General features: G+C 41.4%; 1 protein-coding gene across 1 annotated transcript; it reads left to right on the plus strand.

The window, feature by feature from the left end:
* LOC147890614 (vesicle-associated membrane protein 727-like) lies at positions 1-12162 on the plus strand. The gene is made up of 5 exons (XM_087390523.1): positions 1-287; positions 430-613; positions 713-833; positions 11509-11571; positions 11855-12162. Exons 1-5 carry the CDS (start codon positions 98-100, stop codon positions 11999-12001), a joined length of 705 nt encoding a protein of 234 aa, XP_087246649.1. The 5' UTR covers positions 1-97; the 3' UTR covers positions 12002-12162.
* Positions 12163-25194: the final 13032 nt, after the last annotated feature.

Here is a 25194-nt window from a genome sequence, read left to right on the forward strand (position 1 = left end):
TTTGAAAGAAGAAGATACTTTGTGTGGGGATTACATTTGCCGTTTTCCTTCCTTGACTTAACATCATCACCATCATCATTAGATTGTGAAATTGGCCATGGGGAATAACTCGCTCATCTACAGCTTCGTTGCTCGACGATCTGTCGTCTTGGCTGAGTACACGGCCTTCTCCGGTAACTTCAGCACCATCGCCGTCCAATGCTTGCAGAAATTGCCTCCCGACAAAGGCAAGCTCACTTACTCCTGCGATGGCCACACCTTCAACTTCCTCATCGACGATGGTTTCAGTAAGTGCTCCCTTTTGATGTAAATTCTGTGGACGGTTTTTGGAAATCCGAACGTCGATTAGGTTCAGGAGAGGATTTGCTGTTGCTGCACAGGTTTTCCCAAATTTGCGTGCTTAGTCTTCGTGTGGTGTTGATCTTACAGCTTATCTTGTGGTTGCCGACGAAAGCGTTGGTAGACAATCGCCTTTTGCTTTTTTAGAGCGAGTGAAGGAAGATTTTAAGCAGCGCTATGGAGGGGCAAGAGCAAATTCACCTTTTAGCGACAGCCTGGACAATGACTATGACGACATGTTTAATGTCTCCTACTGCCTTGACAAAGAATTTGGGTATCGACAGGATACTTAAGCACAGATATTTCGTTCGTTCTTTCTCTTCTCTGTGTCCTTTGATCCATAACCTTGAATTTGTTGCACGGATGTGCTCAGCCCGAAAATAAAGGACCATATGCAATATTGTATCGATCATCCGGAGGAGATGAATAAGATTGCCAAGATCAAGGCGCAAGTGTCGGAAGTGAAGGGTATTATGATCGAGAATATCGAAAAGGTGCGTAGATATAAGAATATATGGAACGCATCAAAAAGTCAAAGGGAGCTTAAGGGGAACGTTTTAACAATTTGATGTTTTGGTAGCCAGAGTTTTGCTTTTTGGAGTCGATTACTTTCAGGGTTTCCTGAGAAGTGTTTCGCGCATGTCGTGAACGCACGCATGTGCGTTTGCACACAGTCTTCTTTCTATTTCGGAACATATTTGCATTGCTACAGTTTTATGCGCTTACACAGACACACAGGAAGTTAAGGTCGTATATATGTCCCCCACCCGGCAAAGCTTATGTTTTGGGAAGGACTAAATGATGAACTAGGCCATCATTGATTTATCTCGCACATGCTATAGTTGAAAGTCTTAGGTTCACGGCAAGGGATTTATACCAGATAGAACTATGAAACACATTAAAAAGTCAAAGGAATCTTAATGAAGATTCTTCATGATGTTTCATTTAATGGAAGTCAGAAAGAAACCTCAGGGCTGCCATAGTTGTTTGTCGGTGAGCCAGCTGACTTGGACATGTGATGGATGTGCATGGTCTAATGTTTGCACAGTTCACAATCTTTTTCTATCATGGAACAATTAAGTATACACCCCTTCCTTGAGAGCTTATGCACGCTCATGAGCTTACACATACACATACACATACACATACACTGCATGGTCTAATGTTTGCACAGTTTACAATCTTTTTCTATCATGGAACAATTAAGTATACACCCCTTCCTTGAGAGCTTATGCACGCTTATGAGCCTACACACACACACACACACACACACACACACACACACATACACATACACATACACAAACACAAACAAGGGATGCAACCTGAGGACCTAATGACAGATTGTTGCAGTGGGCGATCACGGATTCATGTTGTCCATACTAGTTGAAAGCATCAGGTTGACAAGGAGACTGTTAGGCCGCAAAAAGTTCACATTTGTTAGCACTGCCTTCCAGGCAGAGCTATCGTTACACTTTTCTTAAAAAAGTGTCCCACACCATTTTTCGCCACATGGCCCCCTTCTATTTTGGTTCTTTCTCTCTCACTCACACACTCACTCTCACACACTTTGTTTTTGCATTTTGCATTCTATTGCATTCTGCATTGGTGTGGATGCTCGTTTAGTAGCTCCACTACCACAGCTCATTGTATTCAGGTTTTTTTGCAGTCTCATAGACCCATCAGTCTTCCGAAGACTTTAATAAACTTTCTCTCTCTCTCTCTCTCTCTCTCTCTCTCTCTCTCTCTCTCTCTCAGAGTTTGCAAATCATTCGAACTTTCCTATACACGGGCTTCCATCACAAGTGTTGCAAATTAATGATTCATTCATCTTGACAATTGTTTTCCTTTGACAGAACCAATTGAAGGTAGTGCTCACGAACAGAACCAATTGAAGGCAGTGCTCACGAGTACTTGTACTCACTTGTTTTGTTATCCCCATTGGGTTAGTTTTAGGTTTTTTTTGTTTGTATGCACACTACCCCTAGTTCATTCTATCAATGTAGTTGATGTACGCAATGGAAGATTCGTTGACATGATACTAGATGCACGGGCAACAATTTATTCCTGTCATGCCTTCATGAGTCCAGGGTTCTATTGCGAGCAATAGTCGTGGCTTATTCACGAGGGAGTCAAGATCTGTTGTTGCAAAACTGCAATTGCATTAAGCTTTCTGGTGGGTGTAAGGACTTTTACCTTATTTTGAATGGACCTGAATCTGCTTTAGATTAATCATTTACCATCGGAAGGGACTCTTTTAATCATATACACATTTTTACCTTTACCTTTCGCTACCAGGTATCTGCCTGGATTTCAGGATCCTATTGCATTGGATTTGTTAAATCTGCTCTGTTAATGTTCTGTGCTAGTAGGACAATGAGTCAGCTGTTATGTGCTTTAAGGGATGAACAGGTACACATTAGACCCTTATTGTGGAGTAAATAAGGGAAAATTGAGAAGTGATAGGAGGTGAAGGACGGTTACAGCTGTTGCAGCTTACAGGAATCTTGAAGGGACCTGTGCTGTAATGAGCAACACAACTGAATTTTGGAGACAAGGAGAGGTATGGGTTAGTATAGGAGAAGCATCAACATTCGAGGAGCTGTAGAAATGATGCCTATTTGCTAAACTGATGTTGCTTCATTGGAGTTTGGCTACATCTTAGGAAATGGTTCTGGAGACGGTTGGGTATTAATAAGCTGTGCCTTGTATCAAGTTGAGGAGGAGGAGGTCTCTGGGATGATGGGATGGTACAGCTGCTATGGAAATTTTTGGAAGGCAAAATTGGGTCTTCTGACCTTATGAGTGTTACAGAGTTAGTGCTCAATTTAAAAGCATTGTCTGGCGTCGACCAACTAGTGGTCATTTTAAAACATTAATATTAGTTAAGCTAAGCTAGGGCGGCTTTTGGACAGGATGGGTTGTGGAATGCAATGAAGCTAAATTAGTGGGGTTAGAGCTAGGGGTACAATTAGCTTGAGAGTGCTAAATAGGAGGAATTGGGGAAATGACTATAAAGCCCTACCCCTGCTGTGTTGGTACTCGTCTATTGATTTTACACCTTATCTTTTAGTCTACTTACGCTACTGAGGGCGCTAGGGGCAACAGACTCAGATTTCCGACATGCTCGACAGACATCATTGAAACTGCACTATGTTGTGTTTTTAGAGGATGAGTTTGGGAATGTTCTTGGATTCATCTAGGTATATGGAAGCATTAGTCATGACCTCAAATAGAAGGTTTGGGTCAGCAATAGTTGTAACTGGTGTTATAGTGAGTGCTTGCTTGAGCTGTTGGAAACTATACTCTGTTTCGGGAAGCCTTTGACATACTGCAGTGCTTTTCAATAATTCGGACATAGGAGCTGCAGTCTTGGAAAATTTGTAGAAATTTTGCTAAGGGGCGTACATTATGAGTTTTCCTTGGAGTAGGGCACAAATTACCTCGACCTTCTTGGGATCCACTGAGATGCCTTGAGCTGAAATGATGTCTTTAAACATTCAAGTTGGGTTTTGAAGAACTCACTTTTCTCGATGTTGATGTAGAGAGAATTGGCTTAGAGAACTTCAAAAGACTTGGTGTAGATGTTTTTTGTGCTTGATCATGGATCTGCTGAAAATTAGGATGCCATTTAAGTAGACGATGACAAACTTGTCCAGGTGGGTCTTGAAGATATCATTCATAAGTGTCATGAATGTCGCCGGGGCATTGTTTAACTTGAAAGACATTCATAATGTTTGTACTTAGTTCGAAAAGCAGTTTTGGACTCATCGCCTTCTCGTATTCGAACTTGATGATAACCAAAACGTAGATCAATCTTTGAAAAGTGTATTGCATGCAGAAGTTGATCAAATAAGTCATCAATGCGGGACAATGGGTACTTGTTCTTTATGATGAGCTTGTTGAGTGCTTATTAGTCGATGTAGAGGTGCATAGACTTGTTCTTTTTTCCTCAAGTACATAGGAGAACCAAACGGGCCGGATGTGACCTTTGTCGAGTAGTTTTGAAAGCTATCTTTGGATTCCTTTATGTTTTGTGGAAGAAACTCGATAAGGAGGGTTTGACGGTGGAGTACTTCTTGGAAGAAGGTCGATTGCATGATCCATTGGTTGTCGTGGTGGTAACTGCTTTGGTAATTCTTATGGAAACATATCCACATATGGCTGGAAAAATGGTTGGTTAAGGTACTCAGTAGGAACCTTTTCGGTGTCTCTTTCAGTGAGGTAACCAATAGAAGTGTAGTTTAAACTTGTCGTTTGTGAATCCACTTCTTAACTTATAAGGCAGAGGCAGTAGTGTTGAAGGGTCATCCTTGGACCCAATTAGCTCGATAAGTTTCCGGAGTTGGACAAACTTAATTGTGTGGCTGCGGAAGCTGATTGATAGATCGTCGTCATAGAGCCACTACTGTTCGAGAATGACATTGTACCGTAAGAGTGACAATGATGTGAAAATGGAACTTGTCCATATAATGTTGAATGCGGAAGGACAGGTTTTTGACCCTGGTATTGCATAAGAAAGTTGTTCCATTGGCAAGTTCTATTTGGTAGTCCTTGTCATTGGGACTAGTGGTAAACCGAAATTGTCGGACTAGAGAACTAGCAATGAGGTTATGAGAACATCCATTGTCAATGGGAATAGTGACTGCTCTACCATGAATCGATCCTTGGACGTGCAAAGTACTTGAGTGGCCAGGGAAGGTTCGGGATTGCTGACAAGGCTCCATGTTGTGGCCTGCTGGTATTGTGATAATTCTTTCTATCTTAAGTGGTGCGTTGCCCTATGAGCTAGATTTAGATGCTCGCCTGGGAGGCACTAAAATGAAATCGTTTAGTCTTCACAAGTAGCTGTAGCTTGAATGAAGAGATTTTGGACTACTTTTTGATTACTCAGCTTATGATCAATACACCATTATGGCTGCCTCATTTGTACTCAGCTTATGATCAATACACCATTATAATGCCAAATTGGATTCTAACAGCAAGAGCTCCTAGCTCCAACTGAATTCAATAAGGAATTAACTTTTCTTGTCCTTGTGCAGCTCCTCACAAGTCTTGTTGTAAGTCCAGCCCCTGACTTACTCTCTCTTTCTCTCTTCCCAATTCTAAAAGGTATTTCCCTGCTCATTTCAGCATTGTGCTTTCTGCTTATTTCAGCAATTGCCTGCTCTAAATGAATGGATCGAGCCTAGGCAAGCACTTAATGTTCAAACATGCTCATTTCTGCCCTAGGGTTTCAATAGAACTAGTTAAGAACTGCATAACTAGGCTAAATTAGTTGGAGTTAGCCACAGTTAGAACCAGTTCTGTTTCAAGACTGGCCTATCAGTCTGCAGACTGACCGGGCCCTGTCTTGCAGACGCTTGTCTGCTGAAATACTGCATAACTAGGCTAAATTAGTTGGAGTTAGCCACAGTTAGAACCAATTCTGTTTCAAGACTGGCCTATCAGTCTGCAGACTGACCGGGCCCTGTCTTGCAGACGCTTGTCTGCTGAAATACTGCGACTTGCTGCCATGTGGCAGCCCTGTGCCAGGCGCCTGTCTGCTGCTCATTTCTGGACCTGCCCCAACCTGTCTGACAGCTCCAAAATGCTCCTGTCTACTTCGCATTTCTCCTGTGCAGACATCTGGTGTTTGAAGACCTGCTCCAGCCATCTGACATGGCCTGACAGCCCAGCCTTGTTGTCCTTGCTGTGTGTCGTGTGCTTCGGGCTCAATCACATTTTTCTGACAGATTTCCATGCTGTCTATTCTGCCCACATGGCATCTTGCATGCTGCCCATGTGGCAGCACTGCATACGTGGCATACCATTCCTCTACCCACATGGCATCTCCGACGTGCTGTTGGTACAACTCCCCCATGTCCTCATTTGGGGGCTCACAGGTGGGAGGTGACCTAGATAAACCCAATAACATTGTGGGAGGAATGGGATTAGAGTGAACCCTTCTAATGTAAAATGCGTTTTGGGAATGGCTGCAGCCATGCAATTGGATTTTTGGGCCTGCCTAGTTTGGGAGAGAATTCATATGCCATTTTGCAAAATGGGCAGGAAGCACAAGTCATCTTTGAAGATGCGAAATTTGCCTTGAATCATGCACTAGTGTTGGTACGTCCAAACTCTTTATGATCTTCCATTGTGGAGGCTGATGTCAGTAGCAAAGAATTGGGGGCTGTTTTAAGGCAAGGGCATGGAATGAAAGCTTTTGAAAGGAAAAAGTTTGATGATAAAGAGCTCACTAATGCTGAGGGCATGACAAAGAGCTCAATTGTGCTGAGGAAATGATAGCGATCCTATATGGCTTCAAAAACTAGTTGTATGGGAGCACGATCAAAGTCAAGACATACCATACTGTTAGATTCTTTCTTACGCAGACCAACTTCTTAGCCAATTAGAAGAGATGACCCGTTGAGTGCAGTCATATGACTTAGCCGCTGAGTGCAGGAAGGCAAAGAAAATGTGATTTTAGAAACCTTGTCTAGAATGTAGGCTTGCACTGTTATTACCATCTTCCACGATTGGGTATAGGAGTGCATGTGGAATTTGAGGGCAGCAGCCATATTAATCACATGTGAAGGACCGGGCATGCCAAGATTATCAAATTGCATAATGGCGTAGTATGATTTCAGGACAGAATTTAGGCATAGTATGGAATGTCAACGTAGAGAGAAATTTATCATCTCATATGGCAAGAAATATGGGCATCGCAAAGAGTTGCTATGGGAAGGTCTTTGGAGAGTCGCGGTACAGATTTGGTTCTTGCAATTTAGGGATGGTTGAATCATCTTGTCTAGAACCCATATCATCCAAGATCCATATGAACCTATTGCTTTTCACATGTCGCAATGCAAGCAGCCCAATATTCTACCTCTGTTGAATAGAGTGTGAGGATGGGTTGCTTCTAGCTTAACTAAGAGACACAACCTCCTCCCAACGTAGAATAATAATCTCTAGTTGTTTGGATGGCTTGCCCACTTCGAGTTACAGAGACCCTTGAGAATGTCTTGTGACTTGTGTTGTTGAGTACATCTCATGTAGTTAAGGACACGTATGGCAGCCAGCCAACAATTCTCCCTTGGTTTCGTGGAAAATTGACTCAGTAGTCCAAGAGCAAAGCTGATGTTCGTTCTGCGTTGGAGACATAGATGAGGCTGCCTATGGAACCTCTTGCATTCTCCAGCGGAGATGATCAACTTGGCATTTATCTCCATTACTGATTATGTTGTGTGCATTCTCCATCGTGTAAGCTTCCAAAATCTCTTTACAGTAATCTATAGCTTGAGTGGCTAACGCTCAAGTTCCTCTCTGCTCTTTGTGCTGGCCCTAATAAGTCGATGTAAGTTGTAGTCAACCTTCATCAAACCCGCATCTGTGGGGAGACGCTCAGTATTTGGCAGCTCCGTGAATATCCATCTATGAGAAGCCTTAATCTTCATGGTGTTCGGAAAAATTCTTGCTGCACAAGGAGCTTTCATGGCTTTCAACCTATGGTGCGCCCTCACATGATAAGCTTGTTGGAATGGTCACCTCCCCATCTGTAAGCCCCCATATGAGGAGAGCATGGGGGAGGGAGACCTAGGGCAGTACCCCACAGAAAAAGAGAGAAAGGGGCTGCCACATGGACAGCATAATGGCTGTCATGTGGGCAGCACATCTAGAGAAGACCCGGGACAGGTGGCGCGCAACTGTACGGAGCAGTACGGGGCTGGAGAATGGGCACCCAGGAGGTCAGGAGCAGCAGCAAATAGGGCTGCAAGGGACTGACCCTGGGAGGGCATATTTATAGGCTATATAGACACACAGGCAGGCCTGCATAGGGGCTGGGACCCTACCTTGAAGTGAGGGCCAAAGCCCTGGTTTTGTGGGCCAGAGGCCCTAGTTATGAGGGCCCTTTTAGGGCAGTTTTATAGCAGCCTGGTCGGCCTGTTTGGGTCAGCCAGTTTGAGGCTGCTGGTCGGTTTTCTTGGGGCCTATAAAAGCAGAGGCTGTTGGCCTCATTTATCATCACTTGGAGCAGAAGAAAAGCCCCATCAGAAAGGAGCAGCAGGGAGCTTGTCTTGGGCCTCATCACTGGAGGAGAAGAGAGCATACAGTAGCTGCAGACTTAGATGAGGGTGCTGCCCACCTAGACTGGTGCAAAGACAGCAAGGTGGAAGGGATCTAGACGGAAAGTCTACTTACGCTCAAGTTGGAGCACGCGGGCTCGAGTCTAGAGAGAGCCAGCAGATAGAAGAAGTACCTTGTGGTAAGATCAGAGGACCACACCATTGGTGGAACTCTGGATCTATCTCTTTTGTATTGTGTCCATAGTTTTGGACGGAAATATATTATTTTGGTGGTTTCTCTATCTGGCTGGTTCATTGTCTATTGATGAGTCTGCACATCTATGTGACGCACATTAAGTAAAGAAGTTTGTGATTCCACACCCCACACGCACACTGTGTGAGCTCCTGGGCATTACTATAAGTCTTCCGCTGTGTGTACCCTCTGTGGGGTCTTTTCTAACTTGGTATCGGAGCCCAAGTAGGAGGCTCATAGGTGTGGGAGCCTGAAGGTAGGGACCTTGCTGAAGGACGACCTTGATTTAGAAGCTCTTGGGAATCGACTTCCACGACTGGAGGATTGTGCCCTTGCGAGGAGGAGGGTGACTTAGGTTAGTCAGGTGCATTTAAAGTTCGCGGTCCAGGTTATTTGGAGATATACTTTTGTTGCAGACCTTGCCAAAGGAAGGACGGGTTGAAACAGACCCTCAGAGCATGGTGCCTGGAAGACTCCAGGTTGTTCACTCATTATGAGGGGGGCAATTGGAAGATCATAGAGGCTGGGTTGCTCGAGTTCGAAGGCGGGAACGTGATTGAAGGAGGTGGTGCCAGGAGGTGCTACCAAAGATGGCCTGTGTACCAGGATGGTGTGCGGAAGTGGAACCAGACCTGGACCAAGGAGTTACTGGAGCATCTTCATCGATGTGTTGGCATTGGGCCTGGATGTGTCGGTGAGAGGGGGTGTTGGAATGGTCACCTCCCCATCTGTAAGCCCCCATATGAGGAGAGCATGGGGGAGGGAGACCTAGGGCAGTACCCCACAGAAAAAGAGAGAAAGGGGCTGCCACATGGACATCATCATGGCTGTCATGTGGGCAGCACATCTAGAGAAGACCCGGGACAGGTGTTGCGCAACTGTACGGAGCAGTACGGGGCTGGAGAATGGGCACCCAGGAGGTCAAGAGCAGCAGCAAATAGGGCTGCAAGGGACTGACCGCGGGAGGGCATATTTATAGCCCATATAAGACAGCCAGGCAGGCCTGCATAGGGGCTGGGACCCTACCTTGAAGTGAGGGCCAAAGCGCTACTTGCGAGCCCTTGGATAAAAGATAATCTAATGGCCCTACCTTGGGCTCCATTTGTGAGCCCTTTGATCTGTTGGATGACCATTTGAAATCTCTAGCACCGTCCTTGATGCATCTAGACCGTCCCAAGCCAGCCAAATAGTTACCAACCAAAATGTAAAATTAGGGGGACACCCCTAAACTCATAATGACAAGTAAAATCCTTTCATTTATTGCATCTTACAAATGGATTTCCCCCCCTTAATTTAGGAGATCACCCATTCCTTAATGAAAAACCCATTAGGCTTTTGAGTCCAAATATCCCCTAATGGTCAGCCCTATTCGATTGCAGGAAAGGGATCAGAATGCTTCTTCTAAATCAAAGATAACGTTTGGCATAGTGGAGTACAGGTCCCAAGCATCAAACTTCTGATACCATTCTCTAGGCGCTTGCTTAAGACCATAGAGACTCTTCTTCAGCTTGCAAACTAAATGCTCTTTGCCCTTTTCTTCAAAGCCTTCCGGCTGCACCATGTAAATTTCCTCATGCAAATTCCCATGCAAGAAAGCTGTCTTGACATCCATCTGCATAAGCTCCATATCCTCTGATGCCACTAGTCCAAGCATGCATCTAAGTGTGGTCATCTTCACAACCGGAGAGAATATCTCATCAAAGTCCACACCCTTCTCTTGCTTGAACCCTTTAGCGACCAAACGGGCCTTGTACCTAAGCACATCATCACCTGTGACCTTCATTTTGTAGACCCATTTACATGGCAACGCTTTCTTTCCATGTGGCAAAGAAACCGAGTCCCAAGTCTTATTCTTCATAAGTGAACTCATCTCTGATTGCATAGCATACTCCCACTTGCGCAAACATAAGCCCAATGAGGCTCCAGCACATGAAAGAGTTTCTGCTCCCCTGGACCTACCGGTGTGGACCCAACACTGGCCTGATCCCTTCCTCACCCCCTCTCCACTTGCACAGCATGGCACTGCTCTAGACTATTCACCTCCAAACCTTCAGTAAAGTCCTCCCATTCTGATCCTCAACCCACCACAAGGCCGTGTTCATGGCCTTGCCCCCCCATCATCGCCATGAGATAGTGCTAGGTGGCAACTGCAGCGAGGGACTGTTCACCAGGTAACTACAGAGTCCTGGAAGGAGGTTCACTAGATATTCTTATGCTCTAGGAGCACACATAAAGGCAAATTTTGTATTAATCTGTCCTTTGCAAGATTTGTTTGAGACCAGTCCCTTTTACACATACTATGTCCAGCCGAGCTATCTTGCTCCTCTTTTGAGAGGCCTTGAACTGCCAGATGGGTTTCAACGAGGTATGCGACAGACCCGAAGCCAGCCAATGGGCTGGCGACACAGAGTAAGGGCAGTGGGGAGATGAAGGGGTGCTGACCTTTTGAAAGGGGGGGGGGGGGAACTGCAATACTGGAAGGAAAGAGGTGTGTGAAGGGGGCAGAAGAACAGGCAGTGGGCAGGGGAGAAAGCAGAAAGAAGAGGGGAAACACAAATAGTGGGAAGGCGGAGCTCAAGACTAGCAAAAGGGTGCTGAATAGGGGAGGGCAGGAGGGAGGGGCAGGAGGGAGGGGGAGGCAGAGCTGCAGATGCTAAGAAGGGAGACTATCAGGTAAAGGGGACTCGGGAGCAGCTGCTTGCTCGTCAACGCTTTCTTGATGTGATTTGAAGGGATGACGACCTATGCATTTTCATGTGAACAATTAAAAACGGTAGTTACTCTGAAAAGTACACAAATTTTTTCAATGATGTGTATTGATTAGAACATTTAACTATGTAGCTTATTTAATTTATATCCTTTGTATTGCAGGTTCTTGATAGAGGGGAAAAGATTGAGCTTTTAATTGACAAAACAGAGAATCTCCAACTTCAGGTTCAGAAATTTATTTAAGTGAATTGAATATTTAGTGATGAATCATTTATGAGGTTTTATGCCATTTAGATAGTTCCAAACTTTCTAGTGGGGTTGTTGCAATTCACGTTTTCTGATTTTCTTTTGCGCATTGATACTGTGTTCACGCATGTATTCTTGGGTGCTGATATAGTGGCTGGGGATATATATGCTATTCATGATAAAATTATCATTTTGGGGCATTGCTGATTGTGACTTTCAATATTTGTCATTGCCTGGAACTAATCCACTTCTTGTCAAATAGGCTGACAGGTTTCAACGGCACGGCAGGCAGTTACGGAGGAAGATGTGGCTGCAAGGTCTAAAAATGAAGCTGACGGTGTTGGGAATTGTATTTCTTTTCATCTTAATAGTATGGCTATCTATTTGCCATGGTTTCAGGTGTAAATGATTTGCAGTGCTTAAAAGTAAGAAATGGCACAGTCAAGAAGGTTATGTACATTGTCTACCAGAATTAATTACTACTAACCACCAAGGCTACCTGATATCTGGTGGGAAATTGTAAATCTTAAGAGAAAACAAATGTGTTGTAATCAAACACCCGTGCTTTCACACTCTTCAGCAGATAGACTTTGTTCCAAAGTCCTAGCGTCCTAGAAATCCTATCTAAGCTATTCCAGCATAACACGATCTTCTGAATTGGACGTTATAGAGAGACTGTATCCAATTATAAATGTGTGTGTGTGTGTGTGTACCCGAGGGCTTGGAAATCTTACGAATTTTTTCAGAAGTTTGTTTAAAGTCACTTACAAACTCTTTGTTCATTCGCTTGTTTTATAAAAATTTAAATTTATAAGATTGTGTGTGTGTGTGTGCGTGGGTACACACACAATCTCTCTCTCCCCCTCTCTTTCTCTCTCTATATATATATATATATAATCTCTCTCTCTCTCTCTCTATATATATATATATATATATATATATAATCTCTCTCTCTATATATATATTATATATAGAGAGAGATAGATTATATAAAATATTTATATAATCTATCTCTCTCTATATATAATATATATAGAGAGAGAGAGAGATTATATATATATATATATATATAAAAAATATATATAGAGGGAGAGAGAGAGAGAGAGGAGAGGTGTTTGTGTGTACCTAATGAAGCCAAATGAAGGCAACGGAGGTGATACCAAAGGTGGTAAACAAGAGTAGAGGGGGGATTATTCAAAGAACACTGCGTGTGCGCATGCATGCGCACCCACATGCACATATATAAATAGCCCCCCACCTTTTGTGTATCACCCCTGCATGCTCTTATTTGGGCAAACAATAGGAGTCGGGCTGATTCCATTGTTGTTGACTGAACTAAGGTTGAAATCGATTTTATTCATGCATGGGTACATGACGTGTATGTGGAGGGACAACTTTCAACTAAGTTTGAAGTCAATTAGTTGCATGCATGGGTACATGACTTTGTGTATGTGGAGCGATAGTTTTGAGCTAGAGATGATATACGTTTGGGTCGCCAACGATTGGAGTTAAGTATGAAAGGGTTGTACAACATAAAGTTAACCTTGTAGACATACGATGACTTGCTATGTAAAATGATGAGTTGTAGCCAAAAGGTATTGAATTCATTCTCATGGATTTTCAAGAAGGTATATGAAGGGATATCATTTCTTTTGTCCTATACTAAAATTTGTTTGGAGCCATGATGTGTGCTTCATAGAAGATAATCATGATTGGGATTCTCAAGAACTTGTATTTGGTTCTCTCCCAGAGAGGTGGATCTTGGATTAGTTGTCATGTATGAGAGTCATGGACGAGTTTAGATCATTCTCCTTGGAGAAGTGGATTCCTAATCAACTATCACTATTATAATTGAATATGCCATAATCGTACTTAACTCTTTTCAAACGAAAATTTGTGATGAGAACTTGGAAGAGCTTCAAAGGGTAGAAGATCAAGTTGGTAATCCCATTCAGAAAGCTCTTAGTTTGAGGTGGCTTTTGGCTAAATTGCATGATTATTTATTGGAATTTAGGGAAAAGCTACACAGAGGGAAATGGACTCCATGGACTCCATTGAAGAGAATAATACATGGAGTTTGGTGGAACTTTTGCCAGGACAAGAAGGCGTTGCTAACAAGCAACTTACAAATGCTCATGTAGCTCAAGAAAATGGGGTGGTTGAGTAGTTGAACATGACCTTGGGAGGAATGATTCTTGTGTGCTTTTTGAAGCCAAATTAGGGCCCAAAATTTGGTTTGAAGTAGCACAATAATGCTTGCGTAAAAATTATAGATAGTCTTCCATTTAGAGTGTGCCCTAGACAAACTCTAGACGGAAGGTGAAAATGAGGTGTGTCAAATTTCAAAAAATTTGGACGCAAGGTTGCGGCCAAGTTGTAGCCAAAAAGTATTGAATGCATTCTCTCTCTCTCTCTCTCTCTCTCTCTCTCTCTCTCTCTCTCTCTCTCTCTCTCTCTCGTAGCTCCCTCTTTGTCGCCTCTCCGTTGCAGCAGTCTCTCTCAACTTGAGGTGCCTCTCTCTTCTCTCAATTTGTTTCCGCCCGTCTTTCCCAACCCGTCTCTCCTAGCTCGAGTCGCCTCTCCCAGCCCGTCTCTCTGTTCGAATAGTTCGTATCCCCCAAGTCGCTTCGCTTCGCTGCCAAAGATTCGGCGCCACAAAGTTCAAAGTTCGTCGCCACTAAGTCTCCTCCAAAGTTCGGAGTTCGCAATCGCCATTTCGAGTTTAGGCAGTTCAGTTTAGTTTAGCTTGGTTCATTTTGGTCTAGTCAGTGTAGTTCAGTTTAGTTCAGTTTGACTAGCAGTTTCACACTCCAGTTCATAGACTTGAGGACATAATCATATGCCTTAAAGAGGGAAGTACCCCAAATCGAGTGGGATGATAACGATATCCACAATGTCTGTCAAACTAGCACACAAGCACAGATCTACTGTAGAGGGAAGGTAAAATTCTCAGACCAACACAAAGTTAAAGGGTACAAAGATTTGGATATCTGAGGAGCTCACTCCGCCCCAGCTCAAACAAAGAAGCAGTGGACTCACCAAGGTAAAGGAAGCAGACAAGGCAGGCAAATGGGCAGTTTATCGAGATGGGAAAGCATTGATTAGGGACTTCAAATCCAAACCCAAAGACTCTCGGTCTTAAACTGATGTTATAAAGACCACTTTATGATAGTGTTAGAATGTAGCTACGCTCTTTAATAAATCGAGGGGAGTTGGCCTTGTCCACCCCCTCGATTCTCTTGCTATCCAGATGTAGTAAGTCACTCTTTGGTGCTGGTACTTTGTCTCATAGACCCGTGAGGTCTTCTGCAGACGTTATATATTTCTTTCTTTCTTTTTCTGATGGGTTTTTAAGAAGGTAGGAAGGGATATTGTTTCTTTTGTCCTACACTAAACATATTGTTTGCCGTCGTGATGTGTGCTTAATTGTGATTGGGAATCTCAAGAACCTGTATTTGGTCATCTCTCCCATAGAGAAGTGAATCCTAAATCAGTTGTCATGTATGAGAATCATGGACAAGTTTAGATCATTCTCCTTGGAGAAGTGGATGCCCAATCAAATATCACTATTACAATTGAATATGTCGCAATCTTACTCTAGTTAATATAATTTCAAATGAAAATTGTGATGAGAACTTGGAAGAGCTTCAAAGGGTAGAAGAGCAAGTTGGTAATACCATTCAGAAAGCTCTTCGTTTGTGGTGGCTTTTGGCTGAATTGCATGACTATTTATGGGAATTAAGGTCTAGGTTTTGGGATGATTGTTGACTATTTGGAGCCACCAAAGTGAGGGCAACTTTGAAGAGCAAGGATGCAGATCATTAGGGAGAAGCTATACAGAGTGAAATGGACTCCAATAGATCCAAGTTGCAGCCAGAAAGTATTAAATGCATTCTATGGGTTTTCAAGAAGGTAGGAAGGGATATCGTTTCTTTTGTCCTACACTAAAAAAAATTGTTTGCAACCATGATGTGTGCTTCAGAGAGGATAATCATGATTGGGATTCTCAAGAACTTATGTTTGGTCATCTCTTCCAGAGAGAAGTGGATCCTAGATTCGTTGTCATGTATGAGAATCATGATTATGCCCCAATCTTACTCTAGTTAATAGAGCTCCAAATGAAAAATGTGATGAGAACTTGGAAGAGCTTCAAAGGGCAAAAGATCAAGTTGGTAATGCCATTGAGAGAGCTCTTCGTTGGAGGTGCCTTTTGGCTAAATTGCATGACTATTTATTGGAATTAAGGTTTAGACTTTGGGATGATTGTTGATGATTTTGAGCCAATAAAGTGAGAGCAAATTTGAGGAGCAAGGATGCAGATAATTAGGGAGAAGAGAGTGAAATGGACTCCATCGAAGGGAATGCAACATGGAGTTTGGTGGAACTTTTTCTAGGTCAAATAGCCATCAAAACAAAGTGGATATTCAAAATCAAGAGAGGAAAAGATTGTTCAATTGCTTAGTACAAGGCAAGGTTGGTAGTTTTTGGATACACACAATGAGACGATATATTTTTCTTTCAGGCATTTGCGCTTGCTACAAGGATACCTTCTCTGTGGTCCATTCTTTGATGCGTGAGGTCTTTTGTCCTTCAGCTTTTGCTTGCGCAAATCTTCTTTTTGTTGCATCATTGTATTTTATCCCTTTTGTGGGCTTCTTTGTATGGCTTTCTCTTTGGAGGATTTTTGTGATGGTATTTCACACTTAATTTATGTATTTCTAACCTTAGGAGCAAGAGGCCTTTGAAAGGGCCATTTATCTCCTTTTTGCCCATCCATTTCATCCTACGCTTTGATTGTCTCGACCTCCGCAGTGATGTACGCATGCCACGTCAACTCTACCAGTTTGCTAGTATGCACACCTTTTGAATTGCAGCTCTATTCTCCAAGACATGTCACAGCACATAGTTGTTCTCCACAATCGCCAATGTATTTGGCTAGATTGTTCTAGCTACGAGCTTCAGCAAGCACTTGTTGAGGTAATCAATGCTTGGATCCCTGCACTGATGCTCTGCGTGCCAGCCATAGTTTGTTGGGTGGCTCTTTCCAGCCTATGCGAATTCTTCTATGCGTTGTCCTCCTTGGGCTTAGTCCTACTCATGGATTGCTTGGGATATGGATTGTTCTGGTCTATGCAAGTTGCATGGGGTACATGTGTCATTAGCCCCACATCTTGCACTTTTGCCACATTGCTTCAAGAAATCAATGGTTTGCCACCCGACTCTGGTCTTACCTTGTAGTTACACTCCACAACACACTATAACATCTACCTAGTCAACCTTAGCGTCTGTAATTGGATTTTGTCTTGGTTCTTCTCGTTGTCGTCTTGCTACAGACCACACAATTGCCTTTCTTTTTCCATGCCCAATATTTTTGCCCCCACAGCCATGTGGCATATGCATTAACTAGCACCATTGCCCATGGGAAATTAGAGGCTCTTGGAGATCTGATACCATGTCAATATTTTTTGACATGTGGCTTGAATGGTGGAGCACTATGCTTAGGGACCCTAACTTGGGGTCACCTAGCAGCCAAAAGACCTCTGCCCAAAAGGTGGATCCGGGGGTAATGGGGTCTCTATCACACAACGATTTATACACCTTGGAATTAGGCATCCCATTTTGCTTATGGGCTCTACCCTTGAATATTTTCCATGTGTCATCCATGGGTGGGGTTTTATTAGCCCTCTCCCTTTTACACATCATGCACTCATGATTGCATACATTCAAATGGTTTTATTAGCCCTCTCCCTTCTACAAATCATGCACTCATGATTGCATTCAAACGGCAACAACGCTCTAGCCCTAAGGCGCTCAACCTTTTCACTTGACACAACGAGCACCTTACCACATAGCCAGTAATCTCGACCTTCATCTTAGGCTAGTAAAACGTCAATTTTACTAAGTTATAGGTTAACTGAATTCCCAGAGTGCTTGTGAGCTGGACCCACACTATGACATTCATAAAAGATCTTTCTCCTAAGCCCTATGTCATAAGGAATGCAAAGCTTTCCATTTTGGAACAACTAGCCCTTTTGAATGTTGAATTGACCATGTGCCATGTGAACAAATGGTATGATCCTTTAGTCTTGGTCTATTTTGTGGAGCTCCGTGGCTAGACGAGTTGCCAATACCGATGGAAATGACTTTTGGTACTACATAGCCCTCTCAAGGAATCATGAAGGTCAGCTCCTGTCTCAATAAAATTCAAACCAAATATAGGAGTTTTTTTAACCTTAAACTTGAGAGTTTGGAAAGCCTTATCAAGCTTATCATTCCAAGCGATAGGATTGTGAATTGAAGTCCACGTCCCTTAAGGAGGTTCATCAAAGGAATGGTGAGCTTTGAATAACCCCTCATTGACTTTTTAAGAAAGATGGTGAATCATAACAACGCACAAAGTTGCCTTACTGTCTAAGGAAAGCAAATCCAATACCTTTTGGATCCTCTCATGATCACTGCTCATGCACTCTCAGGAATCTTATGCCCCAGGTACAAGATTTCTTAACAAAATAACTCACTCTTAGATTCATTCACATATAGGTTCTCATACCTTAGTATCATTGACACTGCACATATGCTTGACATGCTCATTGAGAGAATGATTGTATAGTATGATATCATGTATATCATGATAGCCGATATAAAGAATAGGAAGGAGGTATCGGTTCTAGATTGAATCGTTGTTCAACATTCTCCAACTCTATCCTTCTTGTGCTTCAATAGCACTGGAGCACCCTAGGGAGATTTACTTTTTCTATTCTACCCCATGCAAAGATAATCCAACGACCGTTGAGATATCTCATCTTCTTCCATTTGACTTATCTTGTAAGGCTCCATGCTTATAGGTTAAGCTTCTAGAACTAACTCTATCTGATGATCTACCATCCTAACGAGTGGTAAATTAAGGAACGACTTGGACGGAAATACATCACCAAATTTTATTCTTATTTTTGCAGGTGTGTGTGTTTCCCATGCATCTAACTTAGAAGATTCAATATCATTATTAACTTACAGATGCAAGATCATATAACACACATTGATACACAAGTGGATGCATAATTGCGTGGTCCAATGGTGGTGTCCCGAACATCACTATCTTGTTGCACTAGTGGTAATTAACAAGTACTCCAAAATGAACTTTGTTTTTTTGAAAACATCAAGGTGCCACCTTGGTTCACACTCTATGTTACCTTCATGACTATGTGATGTGAGCATGTATTGAGCATGAGCAATACCCGTGGAAGTAGCCAGACCTAGATCAAACTCTTGCGTTGACTTGAACGTTTCCATTGGTGCTAATACTTTCATTGCTTGGATGGAGAAAGAGGGCCACTAATATTTTTGGTTGGCCCCAAGGAGATCATGTCATCTTTGTCAACATCTTGTAAGACAATATTTTCTTGGGTCCATGTGATCAAATAAGTTACACAGATGTAGAAAATTGTCATTCGTGATCAAGTTTCATCTTTATCCATTTCTACAAGTTTTCATGCCCGTGATGAGACAATGGCATAGTTTTTTTTTTCTAGTGAAGAACAGTAAGGCCAATGAAGTAAAGCAGTAGATATAGAGAAACACTACTAGAGCAAGCCTAAAGAAGCAAATCATGAACCCAAGTTGCAACAAAGACACTACAGGATATTTTCATTCATGATCAAGTTTCATCTTTGATCCATTACTGTGAATTTTCATGCCCATTATGATGAGATAATGGCATAGTCTTTTCTCACAATGAAGCAAAGGAAGACATATTTTAAAGAAGGAAGATGTGACAAAGACAAAGTAGTCAATGAAGTAGATGAGATAGATTGATCTATTGAGGACTGTGTTGCTCATGTCTTTGGCCTCTTACTTTCTTGGTCAAATCAAAAGTATTTTTTTGTTCTTTGCTTTGGTTCTCTTTGAGCAATTAAAATACATGTAATGGATCATTGAATTTTTATATGGAGCATGAAACTTTGTTGAGAATTGGTGTATCATTATTGCTTGTGGATTCTTTGGCACGTTATTTTGACCAAGTTCTTCTATATCCTTGCGAGGTGCTTTGTTAGCGCTAGAGCACAATTGCTCCAAATATACACATGCAACAAAACATCCCACAAAAGATTTAACCATTATATCACACATGGGTGATATTGGAAACAATCAATTTACAATACTCAGCCACAGACATAAGCAAAATGTACGTATGGATGTAATCAAATTTTTAATATTCTTTTGCGTCAATAGGGTATGGGTCAATGATGAAGTCACAAATTAAGCTAGTCTCCATGAAGGAGATTTGGTGGCTTTTGTGTGCACATTAAGCAAGAGTTCTTTAGTTGCATAGATTACCGAAAAGGAAATCGACTAGATGTTTTTTAGTTGCTTACCATTGGAGGATCCAAAATATCAGAGTTTTCTTTAACATTATACTTTTTCACATTGAACGCTTTGTATACCAACATAGCCTTATTGATTATTAAATAAGCATAACATGTAGCCTTAAAATACTATATATCAATACCTCTAGGGGATGGTATTTGAAACACTTGAATTAGAACGATTTCCTATTGTTTGCAACGCCATGATTATGTGAAGATAGAAGAGAGAACTATTCTTTTTTGGAAACTACCATGGTTATGTTTTGTGTAAATTACCATGGTTTTGAATTATTGCCATCTTCAAGTGCATGTATTCTATGCAATCAAAGGCACGTGTTGTTTTTGCACCTCCCCCCCCCTTAAGAACATGAAATGGTTTCTTGTATTGTTTAAATAGCTTTGGGAACCTATTAGGAAGGCTTGTTTGGATTTGCTGTGACCGAAGAAACCAATTTATCCCTACTAGGACTCAATTGAATAACTACTATATAGAATCTTAAACCAATTGTGTTTGATGCAGGCTACAACCCTCATTTTCTTCTTTTATATTATCCTTCAAAATTTAACTTTGGGACTTGGCATTCTATCTAGATCATTCCTCATTGCATAAATCACTTGGTGCATGTTTAATCATACATCCCATTTTGGGGGATATCACTCGGAGTGGGCTTTGGAGTATATACTCCATGAAGGAAATGAGGCAATGTCTGCATTGACAGAACTTTCTTGTAGATGTATTTCTTTGTCTCCTTGTGTACATAATGCATGTACTACTTTCTCTTACAAGGTATAATTGTAATTTGGAGCCATTTGTAGTGGAAGTCTATCCATTGGTAGAACTTCCTTGGAGATTTCTTTGTCCATATAGTTGTTGTGGGTAGTAAATTGTAATCATTACTCCCATCATACATGGCTCACATCTACCTCTTTATTCCTCTTCCTTGGTCGTGCAAAGTGTATATATGCACTCTCAATTAGCTTCGAAGACATATAACATGTTATTCAAATGTCGACAATTCCTAACATGTGCTAGTAGCTTTCACATTCAGCCAATAGCCCATCCGCGAGTCCACAATTTTGTAGCCAGCTCAAGCTTTGAGAACCAATTTTAGCCATGTCAACATCCATACGGACTATTATCCAAGTGCAATCCCTTGCAAGGATGTGAGCCCCCGTGCAATGCTTGTGGCATCACTTCTTTTGAAGTAGTGAGGGATTATGAAGCCAAGAGAAAAAGAAATCAATGTGGGAGGGAGGCAATGCAAATATTGATGTCTCAATCTTTGAGTACAAATGATCGAAAAGAGGCAAAAGAACGGGAATAAATCGACAAGATATTTCAATGAGTGCACATCAAGCATGGACAAGTGGAGTTGGAAGGACATCTTGAATCAAAATCTCCATCACCCATCTTTAAAATACTAGCAGGACGTGGGTAAGCATGTCCCAAGAGCAGTATTGTACAATTAGCATAACACATTAAATATGGTAAAGGTCCCACATTCTAATAAGGAGATAAAAAAAAAGGCTAGCATGATGATGGTGGTGAATGTTGGTACATCAAATGCAAGGAAAAACATTAATGTCTCAACAAGATAAGCTACAAGGGCTAGGATAACCTTTAAAGAAACAGAGTTTGGTGTGATGGAGTGGCCTCCTAGTTTTAAGCATGTGAGCCTTTCTGCTTTGTGTCTAGCTATGCTAGTCTCACTGGCTTATACATGACTTGGAACTTTTTTAGATCTAGACGTGGAAAACAAGAGCAAAATGGTGCAGGGGCTGTTATAAAGAGGACTTTCACTCATGAAAAACTAAAGCAATTTACTGGCATAAATGTTGTTTCTAGTATTCAATAACAATCTTCCTAAGTGTTGGCATTATTTTTGATGTCGCATAAGTGCTCTCATGGAAGTTACAAACGTTCTTAGTATGATTGGGGCATCTTCTTTGATGGATAAGTAGGGGTGAAAGGAATTTTTGATAGACAATGACAGTGCTTTCCCTCGGCTTTTCTTGGCTAATACTTTCTACTTATTCAAGCACTCTTGCTATACTGTGAGGACTGTCTTGTATGTGCTGACATTCTCTACCTTTTAATCAATGATCATGTTGCTTCCACATTGAAACCAGATATCCCTACACATTTCAAATTTGAAATATGTAAATGAATTCTTATTGAAAGGCATTTGTTTGTCTCCCTTCCTACTAATCCATTGCACATGGATGAAAAATACTAGTTCTATGCCAACTACATCTAACTTACAGTGTTACAGTACATTTTGAATACATTTCACTATGCTTTGAAGAGATTTTGTGTTGTGGCTTACAATAAATAAAATAATTTTGTTTTCATAAAAAAGTGAAAATCATTATGTTCTTCCAAACACTTAACACTTGCAAATAGACAAGCATTTATCAATCAAGGGGTTTCATTTTTTATGGGAATACATAAGTCTTATACTCTTATAGACCTTCCTTTATCAATCAAGGGGTTTCATTCTTTTGTGGGTATACATAAATCTTATAGAATTTATAGAACTTCCTTTATCAATCAAGGGGTTTCACTTATCAAACAAGGGGTTTCATTTATCAAACAAGGGGTTTCATTTTTTGTAGGAAGAGATAAGTCTTATACTCTTTATAGAAATTCCTTTGATCATGTCATGTTTGCCAGCAGTTACCTTGATAGTCTCTCCATTCACATTATGATCTATGTTGTTTTAGGTTAAGTTCTACACTAGTATAAAACCACTCAAGGATATGATATTTAAGTTTTTCAACGCACCCCTAAATGTTGGAATATATAACATTTTTAAAGTATAATATGTATGACATTTGCTCTGCTTTGATAGCCAAAGTATGATAAATTGTGACAAGACCACTACAATGTCTGGGTGCCAAATTACACTACTTGTACTACTAGGAGAACTTGACTATTATCAACACTTTGCCCTATCAAAGATGAAGCATTCTAGCAAAATAAAGCTAAATACAACTCTAGCTAATAGAGATCTTAGAGAGAAAATGCTAGGCACTACATGACAAGAGTAAGGAATAGGTCTTAGATGTATGCAAAGAGTTTAGAATAAAGAGGAGTGGTCATCATTGGCCATCCTTGAGATATATTCTGCATGTTGTCAACAAAGCCTAGGAATGTTTTGGGTTGTCTCCTTTTTGCATGTGTTAGCATATTGTCAATTTATGGTTATTGCTCCAATATATGTTATGATTCCTTAAGTTTAAATTACCCTTTTCAATAATGCTATATTGTTGCATCAAATGTCTAAGAATGAGACCCACTATTTTTCTCATAGGTAGAACGTGTGTCTTTTAAAGATGTTGACGTGGGGCATACTGATAGTAGAAAGGACACCAAGGTAGGAGATGTGGGACAACAAGATAGCAGCTTGTTGAGCATGATGGGGCCAACATGATAGCCAGCAAGATGGGCTACAAGATGTTCATGATGTGGTTTAGGATGATGTCTAATGATAGGATGTGGGACAAAAGATGACAGCTAGGAATAGGATGATGGCCAACAAGATATGAAGGATGGGCATCCTGATGCAGAACCTGTTGAGCACCCTCATGGACAATAGGATGTGCAACATTATGGCCATTAGGATGGGCCGCATGATGGCCAACGACAAAAAGATGATGGACAAAAAGATGTGTAAGGTGGGCAACATGATGGGGAACTATTTGATAAGCATGATGGCCAACATCATAGCCAGCGTGACCATAAGCATGATAACCTATAGGATTAGCATGGTGGAGAACTATTGAGAAGCATGATGTTTAGTATGACAACCATCATTATGGGAAGCATGCTAGCTTGTAGGATATGTAGCATAATGACTTTCATGATGTGTAACATTATGGCTTGCAGACGTCCATCATGATGGCCTAGAAACTAGGTAGCACGATGGAGAGCATGTCCATTGTCAAATTTCAGGATGTGCTGATTTTGGAAATTCCTTGACAACCAATTAGTGCATGGACAACACTCTAAACCAATGCATTGTCAGTGGATGAAACATTTTTGGAGAAATTAATAGATATAAGCTCTTCTTTCGTGGTGATGCCAAGCTATTTCTTGGGTGTGCCTTGCAACACTTTCATGTGTTATGATGGGTTTGCAAGGGTGATAGAAATTTCTATCCATGTGCTTTCTAGATTCGTATGGTAGGTTTTATGGATTGTATGCATAGGATTACTACAAGTTCCTTGGTATGGATTGCCTTGTTTTGGGTACCGATAACCCTATGTTCCTAAAAAACCCAAGTAGGTTTTGGGATGACGATAGTGGATATAAGTGCTTCAAAAACCCAAGGGAGTGTTGTGTCATTTCACCATACATAAAAGCCTAGTCTCCTAATTAGATGTGTGAATATTTGACTACAATGCTTTTAAGCTGACTATGAACTAGCTATTGATACAAAGTATTATCTATATGCATTAGACAATATGTTGGAAACTCTTGAAGAAGTTTACAAAAGATGGGTTGCATGCTATGCTCACTTCTAGCTCTTGACATACTCTTTTGGGTGATTGGTAATAGAATCATTTTCAATATCATTGTGTACAATTGTTTTACAATTTGTCTTTTGTAAAATGGATGCCGGCTCCTTATATGTATATTGGAAAATCTATAATAGGATCGTTTTAAATATCTTCATTTACAAATGTGTTACAATTTGCATGGTTGAAGAGAGAGAGAGAGAGAGAGAGAGAGAGAGAGAGAGAGAGAGAGAGAGAGAGAGAGAGAGAGAGAGAGAGAGAGAGAGTTGTATTAAACCTAACCAACCTTATTTTCAAAAGAATTACACCTAGAAATTTCAAAAAGAGACATCCAATTATCCACTCTTGGACATCATCATACAAAATTGGGAACGTATGTAAGATATTCATATGAAAGAATGAACATGAATGCATTAATGGGAACCATCAAGTGAAAAATAGATCGGTCTTTTAATGAGAATTGCAACATACGATCCCTATGAATTAGTACACTGACATCAAGGGCGTGCCTCCATGAGTAGTGCAACATACCATCCCTATGATCGAAGACATTAGGCCGTTGATCCATCTCCATTCAAAATCACACGCAAGCACATGCTACATTAATTGATCATTGTAGACATGCTCCTTGTTTGTAGCAACCTAAGCATCGGCCTCGATCTACATGCGATAATGCCGTGATGAGATCAACACCTTCACCATGATCGCTTCTCACCTT

Source organism: Dipteris shenzhenensis, chromosome 19, assembly GCF_047967505.1.
Source record: "Dipteris shenzhenensis isolate YYH24624 ecotype China chromosome 19, Dip_SZ_1.0, whole genome shotgun sequence".
Lineage (NCBI taxonomy): Eukaryota > Viridiplantae > Streptophyta > Polypodiopsida > Gleicheniales > Dipteridaceae > Dipteris > Dipteris shenzhenensis.